We start from the raw sequence: 25,176 nt of genomic DNA, 5'->3' as shown, positions 1-25,176 counted from the left end.
AGTGTAACAGATGAGATCTGGCATCGCACAGACGATGCTGAGACGTACTGAGGGACACACCCACACATGAGGCAGAGGAAAACTCTCGCTGTCTGAAAATGAGATTCCCTTCATTCTGCCCGCAGAACACAATGTGCTGAGATTTGCATGTGTGAATGAAAGTGTTTTCCCCTCGTATGCTTCAGTTATATTATATTCTCATTCCTTTAACACCCTGCAATATTAGTTTTGCACATAAAACGTCACACATTGGTCTAATTTTTCAATATCTCACTCTGTTCTGCTAAACATTCATGTTTGCAGAGTTTGGTTGATTGCTTTCCCGCCCATAATCACATTAAACAAAAGGCAAAGCAGCCAGAATACACCCCAGCTCGTTCCTCGAGGGCAGACTGAAATTACAATATGTAGCAGGTCAACGTGCTCCTTTTGGGACCCGGGTCGGACTGATATTAGAATATTGATTCAGACAGAAAAGGGACTCACGTCAGCCTGGCACCGAGATTCTTAGGAGGATATTATTTCAGTAAAAAACAGCATGAGCGAGTTCATAGCAGGATTTCAGTTTTAATTTGCACATCAGAATTAGTGTAGCTCACACGTTCAGACACCAAAGGAGAAGAGAAAAAAATGGCAATAGCTCATATACCAACACAGCTGTATAGTCATTCATATCCAGTGCATGATACATTAACACTCCTGACTAACATTGTGGGGAATATTTTTGTTTCTCTCAGATTCAACATTTTGGTTGAGTAAGAAACTCTCAACAGAACAATTGACATTTTGTTATGGGTTCAGCTTCCTTTTTACCTTTTTACTGATGTCACCTGACCATCAACTGCATGCATGCCTGACCCTCGCTGCATCAAAGTAAAACCCTAATCTAAATGCATTTTAAATTTAATGATAAGTAATAATAAATAAGTATATCTCCTGCTGAACACCATATGCACATCGTATTATAGTTTTCAAAGTATACTTCAGAAACATGGTTTTAATTGGCTGAATTGTTAAATGTTTACAATGGCGGAAGATGTCCTTTGCCTTCATGACTCACAGGATAATAAATAAATAAAAAACAGAAATGCTTCATTTCTTAAAACTACTTGGCCACTTCCTCCACAATCATAAGTACAACCAAGTGCAACACTATGATAGAACTAGTTTGTTCACAGCATTCATAGTCCAGTGAAAGTTTCTACCACATTTTCTCTTTTGACTTTGTTTTGGCAGAAAGCTCAGAAACAAGTGGTGTATTGCTGTTTTTCAAACGAGATCCTCTCCATTGTGTAACAGTAAAATCTGTCCTTTACAGTGTTTAATAAGACACATAAAAGCCTCCTGTTCACATTTGAATTGTGCTCCATGAATCTTGCCTGTAAAATTAATAGTACATTCTGTAGAAAGTGTCTGGAGTTATGTAAATTGCAGCATTAAAAGCTCTCTCCGTGTTCACCATCTTTATGCTTTTCTTTTATGTGAGAAGTTCATGAATTATGCAGCCAGGTGAGTGTGAATCAGGTGCAAATTTGTTTTTTCTGCGAGTGTGAGAGATGCTCGGGGTTAATTCATTTACACTCATTCATTTTTTTTCACCACCAAATCCCTGTGGTTGTCACACACACCTGCATCTGCCTATATACTGACGTTGTCCATGATATCAGAGGACATTACATTGACTTATAACACAAACTATTACCTTTACCAAAAACTCTATATCCCTAACCCTAACTTTATCCGAGATGTGACCTAAAACATGTCTTCACGTTAATGACTTACGTCCCCATAAGGGAGACATGTCCTTGTAATGCAACTTTTTAGCCGGTGTCCCCACAACACATATAATACCAGGATCGCAGCCCAGAGGTCAGAGGGGCAGTGAAGACACAGGAGAACTGGAGTGAAGCTTTGAGTCACTCTCCACCTCCAGTCTCTCAGTTTCCTGCTGCTCCTTCGTACCTGATGGGGACGCCTGACTGTTTGATGTGTGTGACAGCGGTACAGAGAACACCACACCCTGCAGTTCCGATCTGGTCTAATCATGGACCCACCGCGGCGCTCTCCTGCCGATCCGCATCCTGTCACCTGCAGGGGAAAAGGTCAATCCAGGTAACATCACAGCTCACAAGGCAGGTAACTCACGATGATTTGTCCCAAACAAACATGGCTGCAGCGACACTCCACCCTACTTTCATCTCTCTGTGTGTTTTCCAAAAACCACGCCCTCACACCGAGCTGGATTGTAGCCACCGTGAGTGCAGAGGTGTCGTCATGTACAGTTCCTCTAATGGTGCTGGGAAGCTCATCTGTGGTTCACTTCATTTTTGGTTACAAATGGATTTAGGGAGAAAGCTTTTTCAGGGTGGGACTGATTGAAAGTGGAATACTCTATGAAAAAATAAAAGGAGTTTTTGTACTGTACAGCGAAGAAAAGTTCCTTTATATCATTATGTTAAATAATATTTAATTATAACTAACTACAAATTCTCCAAAACCAGATACTGGTGTAATTGTACACGTCATTTCTTATATCCAGCTCATATTGAGCCAACTCTTTCCTAGCACTCATGTCTTAAGGCATTAAATCTCACAATGTTGACCAATCAGGTCCTTCTAAAGATAAACCGTATTAACATCCACAATCATACACAGAAATGTCTTCACTTTCCCTGAGCTAAAAGTCAACTCACACTGCGTTTCTATGCTTTAATCATTTGCTATTCTGCTCCATTGTCCTCTGGTGTCATCATAAAGGCCCCACAATTAGAGTTAATACCACAATTGTTACTCTGCTCAAGGAGGGGCTGGTGTTTTCAATCCACTCTATGACAGAGGTCTTATTGTTAAATGCATGACTTAAAGTGTCTCATTCCTTATTGACCTCATTTATGACAAAAGAGAATCAGCTAAGCACTCCAGCGCCCGCACTACAGCGATCCAGAGGACAAATGGAAATGTTTGGTTCCAGAGTTTAAAAGAAAACTTAAGATGCTACTTTTGAGAGTTTAGTCAACCATAATGCAAAGAGAAACAAAAAGAACACAAGGTTTAATAAAACAACTGAGGTTACTAATCTTTGCCCAAGTTCACACTGCTAACTTAATATGAAAGCCCGTATTTGTATATAACACATCTCCGACTAGCTGCATACTGAGAAACCCTCCTGTAAGAACAAAACAATAAAACATGTAAATATGCACATCTGTGCGATGAAGGATTTAAAAAAGGAACAGGGTATATTTAATGCTCAATGACGATCCCTGGGGTTTCTGAGAAGGAGTGTGAAGGCATCTAGATTGAGACTGAGGTGGTAAAATGTTCTTCAAATAGAGGGAGCAGCCTGGGTGACAGCACAGATGATCGAGGCGATGATATCGCTGCGGTTGTCCCCGGGGAAATAGTACGAGAGATTTAATTCACAGAGTCTTCTCATGATCGAGAGATAGGAGCTTTAGGAGCTGGAGAAAATGAGACACCTAGAATGAAATGTGAAGTTAGCTGCACTCACAGGGATATTTTGTCTGATCTGGACTGATCCTGGTTTGTCCATGTGAAGAGACATCTCTCCATCAACTAAAAATTCCACTTATCTCTTTAGAATTTTTACAAACACCTTTCAAAGTCAACTGTTGCTTTGTGTATATCAGCACTCGTGTGCCAGAAAAGCACAATGTTACAGAAAGTTAAATAATTTCCTTTATCTGCATTTTAATCAAATCCTCTACAAAATGGGTTCTTCCCTGGTCCATACCTTTAAGAAGTTTTAAGAAAATCAGTTCAGTAGTTTTTGCGTAATCCTGCTGACCCAACAGTCGGATAGTAACGACTGTGGAAAACATTTTGTTTTGTCCTAGTGTATGCAGCCTTACAGCTAAGTCTTTTGTTGGATGTATTTATAATGAAGCCAAAATGTGAGCAAACATATTTGCTGTATAATAAAGCCATACACTGTGGTTTATTGCCATCAAAGAGCCAGGCTTATCGATGTCTGCTTGTTGATCTCCACTGAGGTCTGTTTAATGATCTCCGTTGCTCTCCTCTTGCTATAAGCTGTCTGTCAAAATTCAATTAATTTGTCAGAGGTTATTGGCCTGCCAGTGCACTGCATTTTAATAAAGCTGAAGTGCTTTGATAAGACCTCGCTGTAATTGACAGCGAGGAAGCGATAAAGCCGCCTTTATTTATTTCTTCTTTTTTATTTTGCCTCCCTCGGTCAATGATTCTCCAGCGCAGCTTGATCGGTGCATTGAGGATGCATCCTTCAAGCCCTTTTGAAACTCTATCACAGGTTTTCAGCGAGTGGTTTCATTTGAACTCCACTCTGGGTTTCTCAAAAAAAGGACAGTGACTTCCCAACCGTGAGACCGGTCTTCTCTTGTATGTGTCTTCTCTGTCAAGGCTGGTATTCTGAGCTGACACGTCTCTTTTCCATCAAAGTGGCACATCTGGGCCTCCTGGAGCTGTAGTCAAATGTCACCCGGAGCCCCCCACAGAGTGATGCCAGTCCTGTGTAGGGTTACACCACCAGCATTCCAGTGTTATTCCTGTGTCGCTGCCCACTATGATACCCACGGGTTTACCTCACATTGTCAGTCTTAAGAATTGTTATAGAATTTAGAAATTTGATTAGCAAGCGTGAGATAAAGGGAATTTTTCTGGTGGGATTATCTTCCCTTTCTTTCTTTACCTGGAGTTTATGTGTTTTGTCTTACTGTCCTCTGGCTCTCTATCACTTTCATAATGAAGCCTTTTGTGACGAGTGTCAGTGAACAGTGCTGCATATAAGCTTTTGTTGTTACTTATTTTACTTGTCTTAAGCCTTTATCATGCAACATCACCGAATGCACACAAGCACTACAGTACATGTAAACAACTACCTTCCGCTTTCTTTTTGAGAAGTTTGTCTTCATCCTGTAACGTTTCACTGAAGGCCAACTGGACGCCAACGTGACTCGTTATCGCAAAGTAATATTGCAAAACAAGAAAGGGTTGGCTCGTTAGCATGCAAGTAAAGATGTGATAGAAATAGAAGCAAAACAAGAGTAATCATCCCCATGTCCACTGCCAGTGCCGAGTAATCGCATAAAACTCTTTCTTTTAGACTGTAAGTAAACATCTTTTAATGCTAATTTTGGCTATAGGCCCAAAAACAATTGCAAATGAAATAGTGTAGTTGGGTTGTTTGCCTCATCTGAAATGACAATTATTAAAGGTTTGTAGGGAAATACATTGTTTGTCAGATTGCACTTAACTAATCGATGGTTATATATAGTTAAAAGTATTTCACAGACCATCTGCAGTTCAACAATGTCTACGCAACCTGCAGCAAGCAGACACTGCCTCATATTAAAGGAGAGCTCCATCAATTTTACAACCACACAGAGATTAGTGTGCTATCACGAGTACTTCTCAGCCTGAACAGTGGTGTACTGTCCACAGTGATTAAACTGCTTTCCATTTGAGAGGATTCAGAAGATTCAGAGTAGGCTTGCAGATAAGTTATGTGAGAAAAAAGGAACAATACAGTGGACTCTTTTCGTGTGATTTGCCAAAATTAAGAGAACACCAAAGCAGTTTGGTTTTAGATGTCATTGTTCTTCTTCACAATTATTACTAATATCAAGGTTGTTTCGTTCATAACGTTCATAATTTGATGTAAAGACTAACTAAAGGAGTTGGAACTGTTTGGCCCTAGAAGTGGTTGCGACAGCTGCTGAAGTGATTGAGAGTGACAACCTTGGTCTGGGGATGTTCACAAAGTCGTAGGATATAACCATCACGTCATAAAGAGTTATTTGATCACATCTAATTAGTCATATCATGGAAATTGAACCCATACTTGGGACTAAAGGTCAGGACATTTCCGCCACTGCTGCTTCGTGTTTGACCGTTTTCTCAAGATTTTAAAGAAATGTATGTGTTCGTCTACACTACACTGTGACTACAATTAACAACAGAAGACAACTTTCACACAAAAGTCAAAATTCTCAAAACTGCATTAAATCCATACGACTACAACCATTCTTTACCCTCAGTGTTTGTTTAACAAACTTAAACTTCTCTAACTTCATATTAGAAAAAAGAGTAAGTAATGAGGTATATTAAACTGCAAGATGTCACTCTCATTAGAGTTGCAGGCATGTGTTACAGCTTTACAGGTACTCTTGTTATCTAAGGGATACCCTCCGAACATCGTAAATAGTTTTCCATAAATAACCACTTAGCAGCCAGCCACAAACATCACCCACATACACAATCCTCAGGGGGTGCAGCTATTCTGAGGAACCTTCCTTTCCTTCTTTTCTCCCGTCTCACCATCTTCAGCCTCAACAGAAGTGGGTTCAGTATCAGATATATTAGTCATTTCTGCTGCTGCTCAGGTAGCTCATTTCTGCCAAGCTCCAAAGAAACGGTCAACGTGAAGAGCCGGATGGATGCTGAGCTACGTGATCTTGAGCCAGACTCGTAGATGCCTAAAGATAAAAAATATACACGAGCCTTTTGATCCCCTCAGTGTTTCATTCACCTCTGCTCTCCGTCTCTGGTTTTTTTTTTTTTTTTTTTTTTACACCCATAGAGACTTGATTGAGTAGCTCTCAGACTGGCCTTGACAGGTTAAGTAGGGCACGAGACACGATTCTCTGCAGGTCCTGGCCTGCTGCTAACTCACATTACCGGATACATCTGTTTGAGGTCTTTTCCTTAAAGGCCGATAAGTCATGTTGTCACAGGTCTCATTTTGTACACAGAAGATCACGGAGAACTGTGGACTCGGCCGGAAGAAGTCTGTAAACAGGTTTTTGAGCTAAACAGCTTGTTTTCCCTCGTCCAAATTGATTTTGGCGTGTTCGCTTGTTGAATGCCACATTTTCTGATTCATGATAACTCAACATGTTATGAAATCCCACGCAGGGCTGTGGTGTTTCCTCTGGGCTAGTCATCTCATCATTTGATGCATGCTGGAGGCCCCTGACTCGTTCAGACATCTATTGGATAAGGGAAAATGTGATGTGCTATAATTTGGAGGCATCAAAGAACATACAGTAATGCTGCATAAATTGTTTATGTAAGAAAGATTTTAGTTAGTTCCATTCATCTTATATTTACGTACTGGTTTCAAACATCTTTTTTTATTTTACATATACATTGTTTATAACAGTGTTGGAGAAAGTATCCAGAATGTCAACTTATGTAAAAGTAAATATAGAACAGTATTAGAATATCTTCTCACAAGTAGATGACCTATATTCAAAAACTTCCTTAAGACAGGGTGAGGCCACAGCTCAGAATCAGAACTAATTTCTGTAATATGTTTTTGTAAATTAAAACATATTATGTGCAATTGATTCAAAAAAATGAGTCTGAAGTTCATTAATGAAGTGCCGGCCGCAGCCACGCTGGTAATTGTAACCAGCTCAGGGTCTCGGCCGACCAGCACATAGTCACAGACGAATGGAGCAATTAGTTAAGCATTAATGCACGGACACTACACCCAGATCCCTCAATGGTCTATGGGGAGATGAAGAGCTTCATCCCATCAGCTTGAATAATCGGGGCAAAGCAGGTTTAGACCTGGCTGTCTGAAGGATAAAAAAGAGAAAGGTGTGTGTAGTCACTCTTGCTGGACGAGAATAAATGCCAAATTCAGCCATAAGGTGCCTAATTAAGCTGTTCGCTGGCTGTGAAGCATTATATCTTTGCCTTTCACTTCGTGTCCTCCTTGGCGAGAGAACAGGCCCGTAATCATTAATGAAACGGTATGGATGAGTCCTTGAGGAAATCCTCTGCCATGCTTGCATGAGCATCAATCATGTATTGACTGAGTGTGTCCAAAGAGGGAGGGGGCTTCAGAGTGTGAGCGGAATATCTGTGAAGTTTTGGGCCACACTGGCTGTTCCCGTCTCAACTTTATAACAAGCTGTCAGAAGTGACTGTGTTATTAAACTCTGACGTTGTACCTGTCACTGTCCGTTCTCTATCAAACCATAATAAAATATTTTTCCGAAAAAGGGAGTTTAAGCTGTTCGTGTTTGTTAAAGCAGACGTGCCTTTAGCGCAGCGTCTCCACCTGAAGCTCGTGTTTGAGCTGTTTGTGAGATGTCAGAGATATGTCTCCTTTTAGCTTTAAGGTGCAGCTCATTTGACGGTACGTAGGCTGAGCAGGTTGAGTCATTTGTTTCTCACTTATTCCCCCTTTGAGGACAAAAGAACGTCTCACTCAGTGGATTGTTGGGAGACGATAAAAGGTTGCGTGGTCGTTTTCTTATCTCCGTTTTCGGGCATTACAAGGATATTATTTTGTTCGTCAGTAAAAGAAACTTACAAGAAAATTACAGTTATTATTTTCTTAAGTTAAGTTTTCTCCAGGGCATAAACATTTTAGCTCCATATTTGTGGAGTTTCTAGTGGCCACATGAATCATCACATCAACGAAAATACAATGAGCTCTTAAAAATAATAGGAGCTGAATAATGAAACTCTATTCTTGTGTTTTCCAAATCAACAGTTGTCTGTAACCATCTGGTTGATCCCATTACCTTGATGTTGTGATTCATTTGTATTAGAGAATTGAAAAAGACGATCCAGATGTCTACAATAACATCATCTGTATGTGAGTAAATGGCAGGGTATTCATTTTTAAAACGTTCAAGTATGCCAGTATGAAGTTTTATAATTTTTGCCCGAACCATCAGGACCCAATGGGCCTGACGTCTCCCAGTGTCCCAACGGGTCACAGGGTTAAGGAAAGTTTACAGACATGATTAAAAGTAAATAATGTTGAAACTGTCAGTGGGAAACCAACAGTGATACAAGCTCCTCCTTTATCCCTTTGCACACTTTGTGGCTTTATAATAATATCACATCGCTCCTCTTTGCTCCCAAAGGACAAGAGTCATAATTACTATGGCAGCTCTGGCTTTGACCCTTCGACGTAAGCATATGACATTTTTGGTGGAATGAAGGACGGAGTTTCTTTCCTCAGAGGAATAGTCTCCTGTTTGTCCATGATGACGCAATTCAACTTTTTTCATTTTACATCATCCTTTTTTCTGAAGCGCGTAGGTGGGAAAAAAAGGAGGTCTGGTATTTTTCTATATCCCTTTGCTCTCCTTTGTCCTTCTCACACTCAGTCTTGCTCTTGCAGTCAGTTTCTCCACATATGTCCCTCCTCGCTAAAATAGAGCTGCAGAGCCCTAGAGAGCAGAAGCTGAAGTGACGGCATGTCATCGCTGTCCCATATCAGTGACTCACTGAGGCCTGTGTGCCCCGGCCTGTCACCAGCCTGTCGCTCTCTCTTGCTGGGCCGGTCGGTAGCACAATGTCTCATCACCTTGGTGCTGTTAACCCCAGCTTCAGATATCCCCTCCTCACTCAATGTAAAGTTTCACAACAGTTTTCCCAAGAGAAGGAGAAGGAGGCTCTAAACTAACCTACAACACAAACATTAAACTTTACTATAAAACCTAAAGGACCTGAATGATTTCGACTGCTGGTCAATTTGGTTCAGAGCCACAGTTTCCCTCGTGCCAGAGGGAAGAATAATTACAAACTACTTACAACTATTGGAAACGCTGTGTTATGTCATCAGAGGAAACACATATAGCACCAGATTTGCGAGCTGTCAGGAAAAAGGAGATTAGGGAGGGAAGTGATATAGTGTGGCCTTGGAAATGTGACTTAAATTACATAAAAGGTTAATATGGTTTGGCAGGTGCTGCGTAGCATCCGGTCCCTAATACTGAGCAAAATATTCAAAATTGTAATTTGTGATTTGATAAAAGCCATAACTGAGGACGCGGGTGGCTGCATGTCTGTGACGCTGATGTGTAGTAATGGAAATCTTCAAACCACAGATAGATAATATATTATAGAGCCGGGCATGTTTGAAGAAAATGGAAATTTAATTCATCTTACGTGCGATTTTCGCCAGTATAGCTAACTTCAAGACCTTTATCTGCTTGTGTAAGTGCCATTTAAACTGTGAAATACTTATCTAATTTAGTTTTCCAGGTAGAAGAGTATCTTACATACGGTTTTAAGTGTATTAAGTACTTTTCATTATTATGGTCAAAGCGAAATCACAAAGCTCAAATGTCAAAGATATAAAGTATCTTGTTGTGATGATGAAGAAATTAACATTGGGAAGAAAAACACATGTGACCCTTTGGTGTGCCTCTGCAGGGCGCTGTTATTTCATGTGAGTTTCATTATACATTATAGTTTCAATCACAACCACTCGGCATTAAAGGTGAAACTCATTCATCTTTAGTGAGAACTGCTGCACCTTGTTGAGGACGGTCCTCGGACAGGACGGATCACAAGATGTGATAAATATAGACCCTGTCAAGAAAAGGAAAAAAAACGATTTATGGAAGTGAAGCTATTTGTATTGCATTAAAAAAATGTCCCTTTGCTTTTGATACAAAGCCTCATCTGATTTAAAACATATATAAAATATATTTTAATATTTATCATGTTTGTGAGAATTATCTTTATGCCATTTATCCCTGTTTCCCTGTGTCCACGCACTCCTTAAAGGTCAATAAGGAAAAGTAGAGGTTGTTGTTGCTGCACTGAAGAGATGGGGGTTCAGACAGGTGTGGACAAACCACTGAGAGTGTGATTGATGGAAAACCCTCTGAATGACTCGGTATAGCTGCGGCTCTTACCGGCAGCAATCTGCCACAACCACAAGCCCACATCCCACATTAAGGATTTACTCTCTTCCACTGGCTCCACAGTGACAGCTACGCTCATTTCTCTGATTTCCAGTTAATACTTCATGGCTGTAACTAATTTTTCGCTCATCTGCAGTTTATCTACATCCGCTCTATTTTTAACCCACTGGAAGAAAGAAACCAGGTGTGGTCTCATCTGGCATTTCCTCCGCTGGTATGTAAGGGCATTGGTCTGTTGCAGAATGTCAACACAGTGGGCGGGGCCGATAGCACCCAATGTCACGGTACATTTGGAATTAATGTGCATCTTGGGTAATCTGAAGTAGACAGTCTGTACAGAAGTGTGACTGTAAAGACGGGCTGGGGGATAAAATGATGAATTATCGCTATAGAATTTTCATCAATAGGAACATAACAAAGGTTCAATACAACTCAGCCATAAATTCTGCCCTTACAATTATAATATGTCCAGTTTTAATTTTCAAGTATTCTGTGATTATTATTCAGGTGTTTGCAGTGGTGTTCCATAGTTTGCATTGTATTTCAATTCCATCGTGTTTTTAACCGATTATGCAAACCAAGGGAAATGTCACGGTGTATAAAAATGACCAAACAAATAAGCGTTGCCTCTCCTCATGAAAAATTGAACGTTTTTTAATGGCTGCACACAACAGCATAAAATGGAAATATTCTAAATGTCCTCTGCATCATGTCATACACACATTTAACGAAAATTCAGCCTGACAGAACTGGTATTATTAGAAACTTCCCCAGAAGTTCAAATTAAGCTGCACAGCTGCATTCGTTTGCAGATTCACTATCAGTTCTGAGGGCCAAGTTCAAACACTAAAGTTTATTTCCCTTAACACACTCTTATCTAAAATAACATGATCAACTTTTTCTTTATAGCATGACAATCAACCTCAGACTCATCACGTACTATTGTTTTTTTCTTCATCCAATATCATAAAACGTATCATATATCTTTAAGCCTATTGTCTGAAGTTCAATGTCACCGTTTACTGTTATATTAATACTGACACTTTTCATTTGCATTGATATATTCCCCCTGCCCCCCAGAATGAAAAACTTCCACGACTTTGTTTACTTCTCTCACAGTGGAATAGCCTGCAGCGATGCATTTCCACTGTTATGCAACATGACCCGTCACTGACACAGAAATAATATTTAGGAAGAGCTTCCCAAGCAAAATAATGAAGTGTCCTTTGACGCACAGCCGTCAATAGGAGGTCGTTTTGGAGTCTTTACTGAGGTTTTTCCTTTTAAAAGGAATTGAAAAACCTTTCGCTTTTTCTCCTATCTTTATTCAACGGTGTGGTCGTGTGGATTCAGAGGAGCTCTTACTGATTTCACATTGAGATTTTGTCGTGCTTTCACTCAAGGTGCCAGGTGTAGTGTTGACAAATGAAATGGTCCCGCCCTCGTTCTATGTGCGTTAGCTTTACCTCTTTAAGAGTCCCACACGGGCGGTTACTTTAACAGGGTCATGCACTGGTAGCATATACAGAAAATGTCATTTTATTCTAAAAGTTTTAAATGAAGCAAAGTACATATAATAAAGTACATACTATAAAATTGTACACTTGTATTTGAGCACAAGCACAGCAAATCTAAGCCCAAGCTGCAGCTATTTGAGTGCAAGTGTGGGGTACTGAGTGAAGCTTTACAAAATCTGAACAAGTCCAGCTCCGAAAGACCAAAAAAAGCAGTTTGACTATTACTACTCACTAATGCCAATATTCTTGTTCCATAGTTTATAAATGAATTAATAAGACCAAGAGCAGCAAGCAGAGTCAGGACAGACATGGAAACACAGCAGTCATGACTCTTTGTCTATTTAACAAAGCCAAAAGATTTGTAAATCTGGCACAGAGTGATTTCCTGCCTGCTGCCATCCACCTGTCAGCCATTTTGACACCCAAGCTGCTAATATCCCTCAATTTATCTCCGTCGGTGACTATTTTGGACTGGCTGCTCATGTCTGGATGTTCAAACAGTCATTTTTTCCCCTCTCTGACACCTTTTCATGGACTCACACTGACACGTGCCGCTTGCTGACAGACAGATCCTTACATGAGAGACATGAGGTATCCTGTGAATGAATATGGATGGAGCTGTCCATCTGCCACGTTAGGCTTCACTGACACTGAATGGTGATGGGGCCCAGCGAGAGGCTGAGACGACAGAAGAACACTCGATTTGAACGAGGCTCTGATATTTTTCTAGCCCGCCAGGGGTGGGAAAAGGAAATATTTTCAGTGGCGTTTTATACCCCTCGTAAAACAGAGTGAGGAGGTCTGACGTATGAAATATTAGCTGTGAGTGAGAAGTGAAGACGAGGAGAGTGACTGTCAGAATTAGCAGATGAGGAGGTTTGGGTATGTTTGAAAGGAAGAGACACGGATGTAAGCATGTTTGCATACATGTATTTCTAAGCACGATGGTACCAATTAGAAGATCAAACGTGCTAAAGCTCGCATTCAGACCAGTGGCCAATTAGGAGTCTCCATTCCACCTGACAAGCTCATCTTTGGAAATTTGACGTAGCGCAGCCGCATGAAGCGAAACCCACACATTGACAGGGAGCACTAATTAATGTAAATCAAATTAAAACTGATGACACGGGATGTAAGTAAATAATTAGAATGAAGCATCTGTGATCGGTGGGAATATAATGGCAGAGAGTAAAATCATCTAGTGTCTGGTTGTTTCTCAGCCTCTTGCTGTGGTGGTGTGGGCTTGTTAGCTTTTTGGCAGTCAGCGGTGTGCGGCGGAACTTCCTGTTTGTCGGCAGCACTGTCACCATGACTGGAATCCAATTCCCTCTGGTCTCCTTCATCTTCACTTGGCATTTACATGAACTCCATGTGGATTTGGGTTTTTATATGAAGGCTCATCTTGGATTAGCATGTGCAGTATAGCCACCACCTTAATACTGTATTGAATGATTTTCCTTCCTTCTGATGAGTAGTCACGCAAGTTGTAAACATCAATTTGCATATTATTGTGATTATTAAGGTTGTAATATTAGCATCTTATTAAGTGAGAGTTAAGGTTAGGCTATTAAATTTGGTGTGGGTGCGTAACTGTCTCCCCTTCATGATTGGTGAAATGCAAAAGTCTGTACGACTTTCAGAAAAAAAGTTATTTGAAAATATCTTGTACTTTTTTTTTAGAGTTGGTGGTTTGACCCCTTCCCGAGGTCGTAGAGGTTCAGGACCAATGGATCAGGCATCCCCACATTAGTTGAGATGGAACCAATTTCCAAGTCTCTTTGACCTTCAGAAAAAAAGTCTAACTAACTCAGTTAGTTAACAAGTTAACATGTAAACACATATTAGCAGCTAAGAGTGGCCAGGCAGAGAGTTGGCTTTCTCAAATTAAATTCTGTAATTAAGAAGTGCCCATCCTGTCACATTTTCAAATGCACAGATACACATTAAAATTAGTCAAAAATGTAATCCCCTCTAACTACTCAGATTATTTAAAATGTTATAGACCTAACAGACCCTGGAGGTGTTTTTTTCTTCTTCTATTTTTTTCAATCTGTTATTGGATTAATTATGATTATGATTATAATTAACTGATCATAATTTATGTGTGTCTGTATCTGTCTTATTTATGTCATTTCAGTGAGCCATTAAGTGGAGGGAAAGACATGTATGCAGGAAATCAATACAAGGGACGCTAGTGAACGGCCTATAGTTTTTTTGTTTTACCGTGGCAACCTTTCTGAGCCTATAACTGCTTCATTTCCTCGCTACCCTCCCTGTTGGCTGACTGCAGGATAGTGTATAAACAATGCCTCCTCTGTGTTAGCAGATGGGACATGGACCTAAATAAAAAGTCAATGTACACGCTAAATAATTTTGGCTTCCCTTTTGTACATGATACAATGAAATATTCTCAAATATACCTCACGTGCACACTGAGTACACCATACCCCTACAAGATAAATCACAATGACCTGTCAACTGTAAATTGGTGTTAAGAGCATCATAAAACTTTAAGTGTTATTCCACTACTTCACCATCCACTCACTTCAACTGAACCAGTGTTCGTGTTCCTATTGTGTATCTATAAGTCCAGATAATGTGTCTGTTCAGCACCATTTCCTGTTCAGGATGAAAGTGTGAGATGCGGGAGCTGCAGCGTCTCAATTTAGCTCCTTAAAACTCTCGTCTCTCTTTCGATTTTCTTCGTTTGTATATTTAATGACAGCCAGATATATCTTGTCCCTCGGGTAACTTTGAAACATTTCATAAAATACATGGCACTACGTTAAATCAGATTATATTACCAGAGTCTACATCCTCATGAATACATTTAAGATAAGATATTCAGCGAAGGGATTGCTTTGATTCTTCCCATCTCAAATTTAGAGGTAAATGAATCCTTTGAGAAGAAGGAATTATAATTTGAACGTGTATCAGACAGGAAATCAAAGCTCACCCTGTTGCCAGTATAAAGACCTGACATTAAATATTAGGGTTTCTGAGACAGAGAGCATGAATTCAGTGACTGTGACAAACTAAATAACAATAAGAAATTGTGAACATATCAGTAATTTAATCTCTGTAATGGTCGCTTTAAAAAATAAGAATCCACTTAGTTAAACATATCTAGGGGTATTTTTTCTTTATAACTACAAAAAAACCCTTGTACTAAAGTTGTTACCATAAACATAAGAGTTTGTGGTAATGAATTTATACCTTGGGACTTGTTCCTACGTCTCCACACTCAACTTCAGATTTCACATTCTCTCTGATGATGCTTACTGACGAAACTGCTAATGTGTGCTCGTTCATTGTGGTTCCCACTTTTTAGAAGTTTGAGCTGCCTGTGTGCCGAGCGAAGGCAGCGCAGGAGACGGGGGCCTTGGGATTGAGACAGATGAGGAGACTCAGCTCCTCGTAGGAAATAGTTATCTTCCCTCTCTCCCCCGCGTCCTGTGGGAGATCTGGCTGTGATGAGAGCCAGTTTGCTGCACGGCTGTCTCCAAACCAAAGGCTTTGTTTTTCCCCTCTGCGAGCCGAGTTGTTGACAAAGCTTCTGACTATTTACAGCAACATTTTCTCCAACTCTCTCATACCCAGGATTACATGGGAAATATGTCTGCTGGTTTACCACGGGCAATATTGGAAATTCTCATGTGATAGTTTACACAGTGGAGCAACTGCACAAAACCATTCCTTGCCACACTTGAGCACGACCAGCAAAGTGTTTGATCTGATCAAAGGGTGTCTGAGCAACTTCTGAAGAAGTGACTCACTAAAATCCTAGTGCACTCCTTCGAAATGAGGGGTGGGCATGGATTTGAAAGAGCCCCTCAACCAATTCCTACTCGTCAAAGTCGATTTATTAGTTATGTGTTTGATGCTACATCCCCACAACTACTCGTTCATTTGAAAACGCATCAACTCTGCTCTGAATCTGCGTCCACACAACTCTGAAGTTTTAGAGCCGCTATAAAAGAGAAGTTTGGAAATGCTGCCAGCCCTGTTTTAGTTTGAAAACTCCCGGCACTACTTTTTAGTCTGGACGGACAGAAACTGAGATTTTTGGAAGCTGTGACATAGACACTCACAACCGCTTGTTGATTGGGTCTTTTCAGTCATGGAAATGTGCTAATCCATCAGGCCCCTATCACATGACTATTTTCACTTCGCACAGGAGCAGAACGGTTTCCACTGCAGACAAATGTTCCCTCTTATTACTTAGAATTAAGTTAGAATTATATAAAAACAAGGAAAAGAACTCACCCCTGCAGATGACGCTGGTGGTCAAGTCAGCTTGATGGATGATGAATTAGCATTGAAAGAGCAGAATACTGGAGGACATCAATGAAAAGCCACTGGCAATGAAAACAAATAATTTATTAATTTACTGATAAAATCAAGGATGAGTGAACATTTTGTTAAATCAACTTTTCAGATCTGTGGGAACACAAACCACAATGTGAAGTCGTCTCTCCTTTCATCTAATGTAATTAATTTATGTCTCATATACCACTGTGGGACCTGACGTCACAAAGTAGATTGTCACCATCACCCATTAATATTAACTTTTGACATTAGAAGAGTCCAGTTAATATTACTTGGACTCTACATTAAAAAATGTTGTCACTGTTGTTTAAAGTTGAATAGAAGCAAATGTTCTGATCAATCTTTACTGAAACATTTCTCAACAAAGGACTTTGCTGGTTCTCATTGTTAACTCAGGTCAGGCCGGATAAGGAGAAATGGAAGCTGCTGCATTGTGTGTGTGCTTTAGAAAGCAAGTGCGAGCGAGCAAGAGAGAGAGAGCACGACAGGGTAATGTGTAAAAGATCCTGCTGGACTCACACTCTGTCTTCATTAGCTGTGATGTATACTGTGCTGCAGTGGACGTAACTCATCCTCATCTGCCTCAAAGACAGCGCTATTCATCCCCACACGCAGCCACACCTCCGCTCCATCCTCTTGATACCACAGACTCATTAGGGAGGCCCTACCTTGTCGGGGAAGGCAGGCTGTGGCCTTTGCTGACAGAGAAGATGGCATCTTTCAGAGGAAACAAGGAAAATCCACGGACAAATTATCTATTGAACTATGTGTCCTTGAGAGGGTTGTTCAAGTGAAACCCCCCCCCCCCCCCCCCATCCTTAAGCGATTCAGTATGAAACTGGGAAACATTTTTAGAATCAGTTCAACCATGAAATGTAAGAAAATAAAATACTTTGATCATCCTTAAGACACATATTGTGCCAAAGATTTCTCAAAAGGCAAATATTAAAAGAAAAACTAAATCGTGCTGTTTATCTGATTGCAATTTGAGAAGTAAGGTTCAAAACACAGCGAAAAACAGAAATGCACTTTCATCTCTCCAAAGGCAGCCCTGTGATTAACTACTTTAAAAATGTACCCCGACCCAAAAAGAAATCAAAGGTCCCCCATGCATGAGAAGTGCAGATCAAAAGGAAACTGGTATAGAAGCATTTTTGCGTTAAAACTTTATTAAAAACAGTGAAATACTGATGTGACAAGTGTTTAAGATCAGTCATTAGTCCACAGTGGTGGGCCAGTGACGAAGAGGAGAGGAGGAGAGGGATCACCAGGGGAGTTGGTTGCTATAGTGTGACTGAGGGTTTGCCCTCAACTTTAGAAATGTCTGCTGGATCATCGGTGGGTGTCAGAGTGAAATAGCTTGTGTGCTGAAATTTGAGCACCTCATTGCCCCAGCTGGTCCATCCGGGCTGCAGGCTTCGAGCAAACAGCTCCAAGCACGAGGCTTCTGCTCCGACGTAGCGTTTCAACACCTCTGTGGAGAAGAAGAACCGAGGAAGATTAATGATCAAGAGCAGATTAAGTCACTGTAGCGTCTTGACACCAAAAAGAGCTGTAAAGTTCAATATGAAATAACTAAGTATCGACCAATGGCTGCACAAAACACACTCTTAACAGCTGAAATCAGGTTCAAGTGCTATTTTCTGTATCACATGAAACTGCTCCTTTTCCTGTCATCAGTACAGCTGCTAGAGGTTCCCTCACAATAAAACACAACTATGCATCGTAATAAGCTGCTGCACAAGAAACCTATGAGGTCACTTTTTCACAAGGACAGGAAAGTGGCTTTGCAAATGTTTTTTGTGTAAGAAAGGACATGCATTCAGCAAAGAAGCACAAAATGCAGTGACCCTGATGCTTTCAGGTGCCAGGGTAAGAGGGGAGCTGCCCTTTTTGCCCACTTGGTAATCAAGCCTTGAACAGGACAAAAGAGATAAAACATGCAATGGGAATTGGGCTGTAAAATCCCTGCACTGCATCTATTTCATATAGGAGTACTTTTCTTGTCACTCAGTAATAGAACAGCACTTGCAACTGTCCAGCTCCATCACACCATATATTAGGTTTTTTCTCTCTGAACTGGAAGTGACTTTGAGTCTTTAAGTGATGATATTCCAGCAGCACACCTGACACCTTCCCTTCCTCTGCCCCGGTGCTACTCTGCCTGCTCTTGTGCATACTCAAACCGCCCTGACACTCAACTCAGCCAACACTCAGGGAGTTAATGAGCTCAAAAGCCTCGTCCCCCAAACCTATCCAACCTGCACAATGTGGTGTCCTGCCTCCAGCTTTCTCATCCGATGTATGTCAGAGAGACAGAGTCACCGAATGGAAAGGCCAAACATGCAGCTCTCCGACTAATTCGGCCCGAAGCGGTGACTCAGCTCTCAAAGTTGAACGGAGAATAAAAGGTCTAATTATCCTCTTAACTCTGAAATGGGACATCGAGTGAAACTTCTGCCAAGAAAAGGCTTGTGGTAGAAGAGGGTGTTACTCAACTGTTCTCTAGACGAGTAACATAACAAGTCCTAAGTTGTCTTTTAATTGTGAAATCCAGATCTGTCCAGTTTGTAAAATTACAATACAATGACAGTATTAACTTCATGGTTTATAATGTACTTCTCATCAAATTTTAATAAAATATCTATAATATAAAGCAACATAAACATGGCATTAATCATTATTATTACTGATGGATGTAAAATGCCCTCCACTGCTACAGCCGTTTCATTTTCCGTATCACTCACAAACGACTTGATTCTCAGTGCACAACATAACAAGTTTCTAAGTTTAGATCATGTTTCTATTTATATCTTTTCCATATCAATCTCATCTACACTAATTCCTGATATGCACAATATCTACCACTTCTGATGCTAATTAAAAATGTCACATGCAGACAAAGCTTGAATCATGAATGAAAAGCAATGTGCTGACCTTTATGTTGTCCTATGTCTGGAGAGAGTCAAGTCAAAGTTCAGCAAAGAAGAATTAAATGAGGGTTTATAATCTGAATACACTTATTTTCGGTGTCAAACCTATTGTTTGTAATGGACAAGCACTGAAAACTCACTGAACACAACCTTTTCAGATGTGGTGAAGCATTTTGCACATAAAAAGTCAGATATTTCCCAGAAGATTGGTTGAGAGCAGAAAAGGAAAGAGAATGTTGGTCATAAATTTACAATATCAACTGTATGGGGTGATGATATATCAAAGGTTGTTCTGCTGCCCCCATGTGGCCAAGGGAGCCGGGGTTATTTCTGAAAAAAGACGCATATAATCTAGCCTAATTCTGGTTTAAAAGATTTCACAGATCAAATTACAACAAAGAAGGGACTGCATCAATTACTTATTCCTCAGAGGATCTCAAAATGTGGATCAATGTTGGGAATTCAAACGCTGTACAAGCAACCCCTGGTGGCAAAGCTGCTCCCTACACCCAAAAGAGCCCGAGTGATTTTCAACAATCTACCATGTTAACAGCGTCACAGTCTCACACGTGTAGAAAACAAAAGACAATCAGAACATTGGTATCAGGGTTTCAAGACGACTGGTGAAGTGAAAAAAGATGACAATGATTACACTCACGGGTCCATTTCCCATTCAAACCCACGCAACTGGCAGTGTGATGAACATTAGGAACAGTCAAATTAAAATAAACTTTTTCACAATTTCTAAAGTTGCGGGAGGGGGGCATCTTGTCAGTCGGGAAAGTGCAGTACCCCCCGTGCTCTCTTTTTGCAGCTTGACCATCTGGCAAGGATGTGTTGTGTCTGTAGCGGAGTAATGGTGTCCCCTATCTCTCCATGGCAACCAAGGATGTCAGTGACAGTAGCGGGACAGAAGTGGGTCGGGGTTTCTCGAGGTGGAAGGCACGGGGGTAGTGGCGTCACACCCATCAGGCTGCCCGCTGGCTCGAGCAAACCCAACAAGCTGGACTCGAACACAAAGTGCGGCCGAGTTTTAAGGGACGATAGCAGGAGTTGAGGATAAGAAAGTTCAAGGAGCTTAATGTTACAGGTGCGGAGACTTTTAAATTAGATTTAGCAGTTTTCTAATTTATAACAGAAGAGAAAAATTACCCCTCAAGCGACTAGGTGTTAATTTTCATCTTAGACATTTGATTTATTGGCAGAATTGGGTCAAGCTCTTCTAATATTTGCCTTCTACACTCACAGATTTGAGCCACACCCACTGCCGTTAGAGCTTTCTCGCCTCTCGCAGAACCACCGAAGAGGCATAGTAACTGGAGATGAAAGACAAATATACATTCTACTCATTCAAGCCGTTTGGTCGTGCATCTTCATATTAAATACGACACGAATAAACATTTAATTATAAGTGCAACTGCACTTGTGTAGCCAAGTGCACCGAAATAAAAATGTTGCTCTGAGGAAAACCTGCTGAGAGGCTTTGCACTGAGCAAAGAATCACATATATATCACATATGGGGACTGAATACTTAACTGTTTACTAATCCACTTACTCTCCATGGTATCACAGCTCCACAACAACATCTTTATGTTGCAACTCAATGTATTTAAACAATAACCAGCCAGGAGCGTTAGGCGGAGGCTTTTCTGTGCTTCTGAAAGGGCATTGGCCGACACTGGCTGTGTTTTTGCTCTCCGTACTGCACAATAAATTGCATTCCCCTGAGAGGGAGGGAAATGACGTCAAGCCTCGCTTATTCACAGTCCCTGCATATTCATCGTCAAGGTCTTACGTTGATTCCAAGTAGCAGAGTCCGTGTTGCAGTCAAATCTTGCCAAAACACCACAATAATGGTAAACAGGTGGAATTTGACACATCTGAGCAGCAGGAGTTCAAGCTTTGACAAATCCAACCTGTCAAGGGTTGAGGATTCAAGCCCTGCAGTTAATATGGATTCAGTAGAGACCCTGTGTGCCGTGTTTGAGCAGTGCTCTCTCTCCAATAACATCTGCAACCACTAGTGGTGCTCTCAAAAGAAAATTAAAACTTTCTGCAGAAAGCATGTCTGATATTTCTATTTACATAATGAGATAAATCGATACTTTTTACTTAAGTATGTTCATTGACAATTCTTTTATTTTCTTCAAAAAGAAAAAATCAAGATGGTGCAATTTAAAGACCTGAAGAACTGACTTCGGCCTAAAACCATTGATTTGCATGTGTTGTAGGAGGCTGTCGAGGATTTAGAGCTGATCGCTGATCGCTGAAACTGTGCGGCGAGATAACAATCAGTGATGTTGCAGCATTGCCCTCTGGTGGCACAGTAAAACACAACTGTACTGGTAGATGTAGTGGAAGATATGCACCTGAGAGTGAGGGCTTCTGGGAGTGGAGAGCTGATGGGACGCTGACAATCAAACGCGAGTCTTCTACAGGAACCTCTGACGTCTCTGAGGAGCTGAAAGTGGTCAAACAAATTTGATTAAGAGACATTAAGGGTTATCATATAAATAATAAAAACTGACACCGGGAAGTCACCTCGTGGAGAGATCTGCAGAGGGACGGTATCGGCCCAGAACCAGCACTTCATACGGCTTCTTGTGCGCTGAATCCAGTGGAAACACAAACTGTCCAGATGTGGTCACCTGAGAGAAAAGAGCGACCCCTTTAAAACATCTGGAATACCACCAACAGGTTAAGATCTATTCAAAGTTTCAGTACCTTGACCCAGAACCATTCAGCCACGACCTCTATCCCCCAGTGTGGATACAGCTCATCACGGACGAAACGCAGGTGGCTGGGCCGGTTTGTGACCCAGGTGACCACCAGACAGTTCGTAGAAGCCAGTAGAGGTATAGGGAGTCGTTTCAGCTGGGATGAGGGCAGAGAACTATATCTTCAGTGAGAAAAAAAAGATTAGATAAGATAAGATAGTAAATGCAACGTAGTATTTAATAGTAGGCCTGATTCATTTGCTGTTTTAACATGTGAATTTGATTCCTAGAGATAAAAAACAAGTGTTTTTATCTTATCTTCCTTTCTGCTTTACACCTTCAGCCAAATTACCTGCGACTCCTTTTCACAGACTTGTTTTCCCACGGTGGATCCATGACGATCAAATCAAACTTTCTTCCATCTGTGTGAGAAACAAGCAGCTTTTAAGAAAATAAACTGAATATGGTTTCACTTGTGATGATGAGAGTCACACAGTGACACTTATGTTACCACAAACATGCAGTGAAAGGCATTTTGTTAATTTTTTTCAGGCCCAAAAATATTCTGTTTCTGACGTCGTACTCACAGTGGACTAGCGGTTGTATTCGTGTGAAATCAGACAGCAGGAAGGATGCGTGCGGTGGTATCACATACTCCTCTCCCATCAGTGTAACCACGGTGGCCCGGTCCACCCTATTCTCCGTCACTCGAGAGAACAAGTCCACATGTGACGTGCAGCCCCCCTCAGCGACAAGTGGCTGGACAAGCTCCTGCTCCTCGTCCTCCACTAGAGGTAGCTCTTTAGCCATTTCACAAAGAGCGGCCAGGCTGCACTCCTGGACAGGAAGGGGCTCTTTAACTGTGTCCGGCGCTCCGTTCAGATAACCAAGGGATTGGGATGAATCCAGCAAGGACTTGGTTCCCTCAGCGACGACAGACCGGATCTGCATCAGAACACAATATAAACGGGATTGAGTGTGGTGGTGAGATAAACTCAAAATATGGTGTATATATTATATATATATTATATATATATGGGTTTGCATATAAAGCATAATTCCTTGGACATTCAATACATGATAGAACAGTCATAAAGGTTTCAGGTCAAAACAGTTCAGGTCATAAAAGTCTCAGACAGTTATATCAAAGTTACTTTTCAACTACAAAATAGTTTCCCACCACACTTATTTTTTCGACTACAATCTCAAGAAAATAAAACTCCCAGGATGACCTTCTCACATGTTACAATAAGAGTCTCTGATGTTCTGACACAATAGGAAAATAAACAGCAGGCTGTAAACCCACTTTACAATGTTTTAGGCTCATAATGTCTGTGAATCTCAAGAAAAGATTCAAGAAGTTTGTTTTAACTGTGCAACAAAATTCTGAAAGTTTCATCCTCACATCAATTTGTGCCTTTGATAAAGATATACAAAGGAGATATACTAACACAAAAATAAGTTACTATGTGTAACATAAATAAATAAATATAAATAAAATCAGGTAAGAAGTGTTATATAAAGTGCTTTAATAAAATATAAGTAAACAAAGGTTGAGTTAATGAGTGTTTAAAGAGCAGGGACACAAAAGTGTTCATGAAACATGCTGCATTCAACAAACTGAAATATAAACAGTTGCAAAATGGATACTTGAATCAATATGATGAAATGGACCAAAGGACACAAGTAACTTTATGTATGAATATATATTAAGTATATAATATTTTGATGCAAATGCATCTACTAACACCACATAAACAGAGATGTCATCTATCCTACACCAGATCTTTCAAAATCTGCTGCCTACATTACCCACAGTGCAACTGTGTTCAGTGGAACTGATCATGGGAATTTAAGTGGAGCTAAAAAAGTTTGATATTTTGAAGGAAAGATGTTCGATGGTTGATTCATTTCAGAAGAAGAGATGTGCAGACTTAAATCTAGAGAAAGACAGTCAACCTACCTTCTCGTGGAAGATTTGTGAATCAATTTCCCCCTGGTTGAGTTCGCTGTGCTTTCTTTTCCTTTTCTGAAAATAAAATTGTTAATAAAATATTATTTATACAGATGAATGGTAAGAACAAGATGAAATAATCAAATAAAACTTTGAACCATTGTTACTTTCATTCATTTTAGTTTTAGGTTGGGTTTTTTTTTCCAGGTTATTCTTGCCCAGGCCCAGATCTAGAAGTGGGCAGGGGGGGACAATGCCCACCTATATTTCTACTCTGCCCACCCAGTATGTTAACTTTATTCTGTGCCAATTGAATCTGCCAATCGTTTATTTTGTCAGAATTTCCTGATTTCTGCACTGCTGGTTGGACACAGGGATGGGACGATTCTCATATTAAAACGTATCTTCATTTGACTGAACTGATATTGATTCATGAAAAGGTGTTATTGTTATAATTGGTATTATTATACCACGGCTCAGTTGAATTAATACAATATAATATACTTTCCTGTTGTGACTCGTTCATTAAAACTTGGAAAAACTCTCAACACTCAGTCACTGAGTGAAAATGTGCCCACCCCAAACTTCGTAGTGCCCAGAGAACTGATGTAAAGTCATGTCGTGTGCTCGTGATCATCAGCCTCTTTACCTTCGGTGGTTTGTTTGCTTTCTGCAACATGTCCACGTGTCCTGCATCCACAGCTGCAGCGCCGTGGCTTCTAAACATCTGGAAACACTGGCTCCTAAAGCGACACTTCACGTGACTCTGTCGACCGTGTTCCCAGCGGATGCAGCGTGCGAGCCCCTGGTCGATGAGCGAGCGTGAGTCCAACACGCAGCCGTGTTCGCTCTGCACCAACACGGACATGGAGGAGCTGCTCGGTTCCGCTTCTAGCCGGAATCTGCCCCAAACACAACAACCCCTGTTCCGCGTACACACCTACAACAATGTCCCCACGCGACTCGAGTTCTCTGGAAACGATACTTAAAGCACACGGCGTCTCGCGCGGAAAGAGATTTCTGATGTTGGTCCCTAACGGACT

General features: G+C 40.8%; 1 protein-coding gene and 1 long non-coding RNA gene across 2 annotated transcripts; both read right to left on the bottom strand.

Moving 5' to 3' along the window:
- Positions 1-547: 547 nt before the first annotated feature.
- Positions 548-17,245, bottom strand: LOC109629624 (uncharacterized). Its single transcript, XR_002202713.2, has 3 exons — positions 17,048-17,245; positions 16,466-16,557; positions 548-2,088 (listed from the first exon to the last, which is right to left on the bottom strand). It is a non-coding gene; the product is annotated as an uncharacterized lncRNA (long non-coding RNA).
- A 432-nt stretch (positions 17,246-17,677) lies between these two features.
- Positions 17,678-25,167, bottom strand: mettl4 (methyltransferase 4, N6-adenosine). Its single transcript, XM_020087548.2, has 8 exons — positions 24,783-25,167; positions 24,143-24,208; positions 22,767-23,124; positions 22,532-22,601; positions 22,187-22,361; positions 22,004-22,110; positions 21,832-21,923; positions 17,678-18,002 (listed from the first exon to the last, which is right to left on the bottom strand). The coding sequence occupies exons 1-8, from the start codon at positions 24,999-25,001 to the stop codon at positions 17,812-17,814; spliced, it is 1,278 nt and encodes a 425-aa protein (XP_019943107.2). The 5' UTR covers positions 25,002-25,167; the 3' UTR covers positions 17,678-17,811.
- Positions 25,168-25,176: the final 9 nt, after the last annotated feature.

The sequence above is a fragment of the Paralichthys olivaceus genome, chromosome 17 (genome assembly GCF_024713975.1).
Source record: "Paralichthys olivaceus isolate ysfri-2021 chromosome 17, ASM2471397v2, whole genome shotgun sequence".
Taxonomy (NCBI): Eukaryota; Metazoa; Chordata; class Actinopteri; order Pleuronectiformes; family Paralichthyidae; genus Paralichthys; species Paralichthys olivaceus.
Note: the sequence above shows the minus strand (reverse complement) of the source record. Positions and strands in the feature narration are given on the sequence as shown.

What these genes read in the sequence shown, in the direction of transcription:
- mettl4 (XM_020087548.2), bottom strand. Translation starts at nt 25,001, where the DNA reads ATGTCCGTGTTGGTGCAGAGCGAACACGGCTGCGTGTTGGACTCACGC. An exon ending in TCTGTGAAAAGGAGTCGCAG is followed by an intron (nt 22,362 to 22,531) that starts GTAATTTGGCTG and finishes TTCTCACTGAAG; the next exon opens with ATATAGTTCTCTGCCCTCAT. An exon ending in CTGAATGGTTCTGGGTCAAG is followed by an intron (nt 22,111 to 22,186) that starts GTACTGAAACTT and finishes CTTTTCTCTCAG; the next exon opens with GTGACCACATCTGGACAGTT.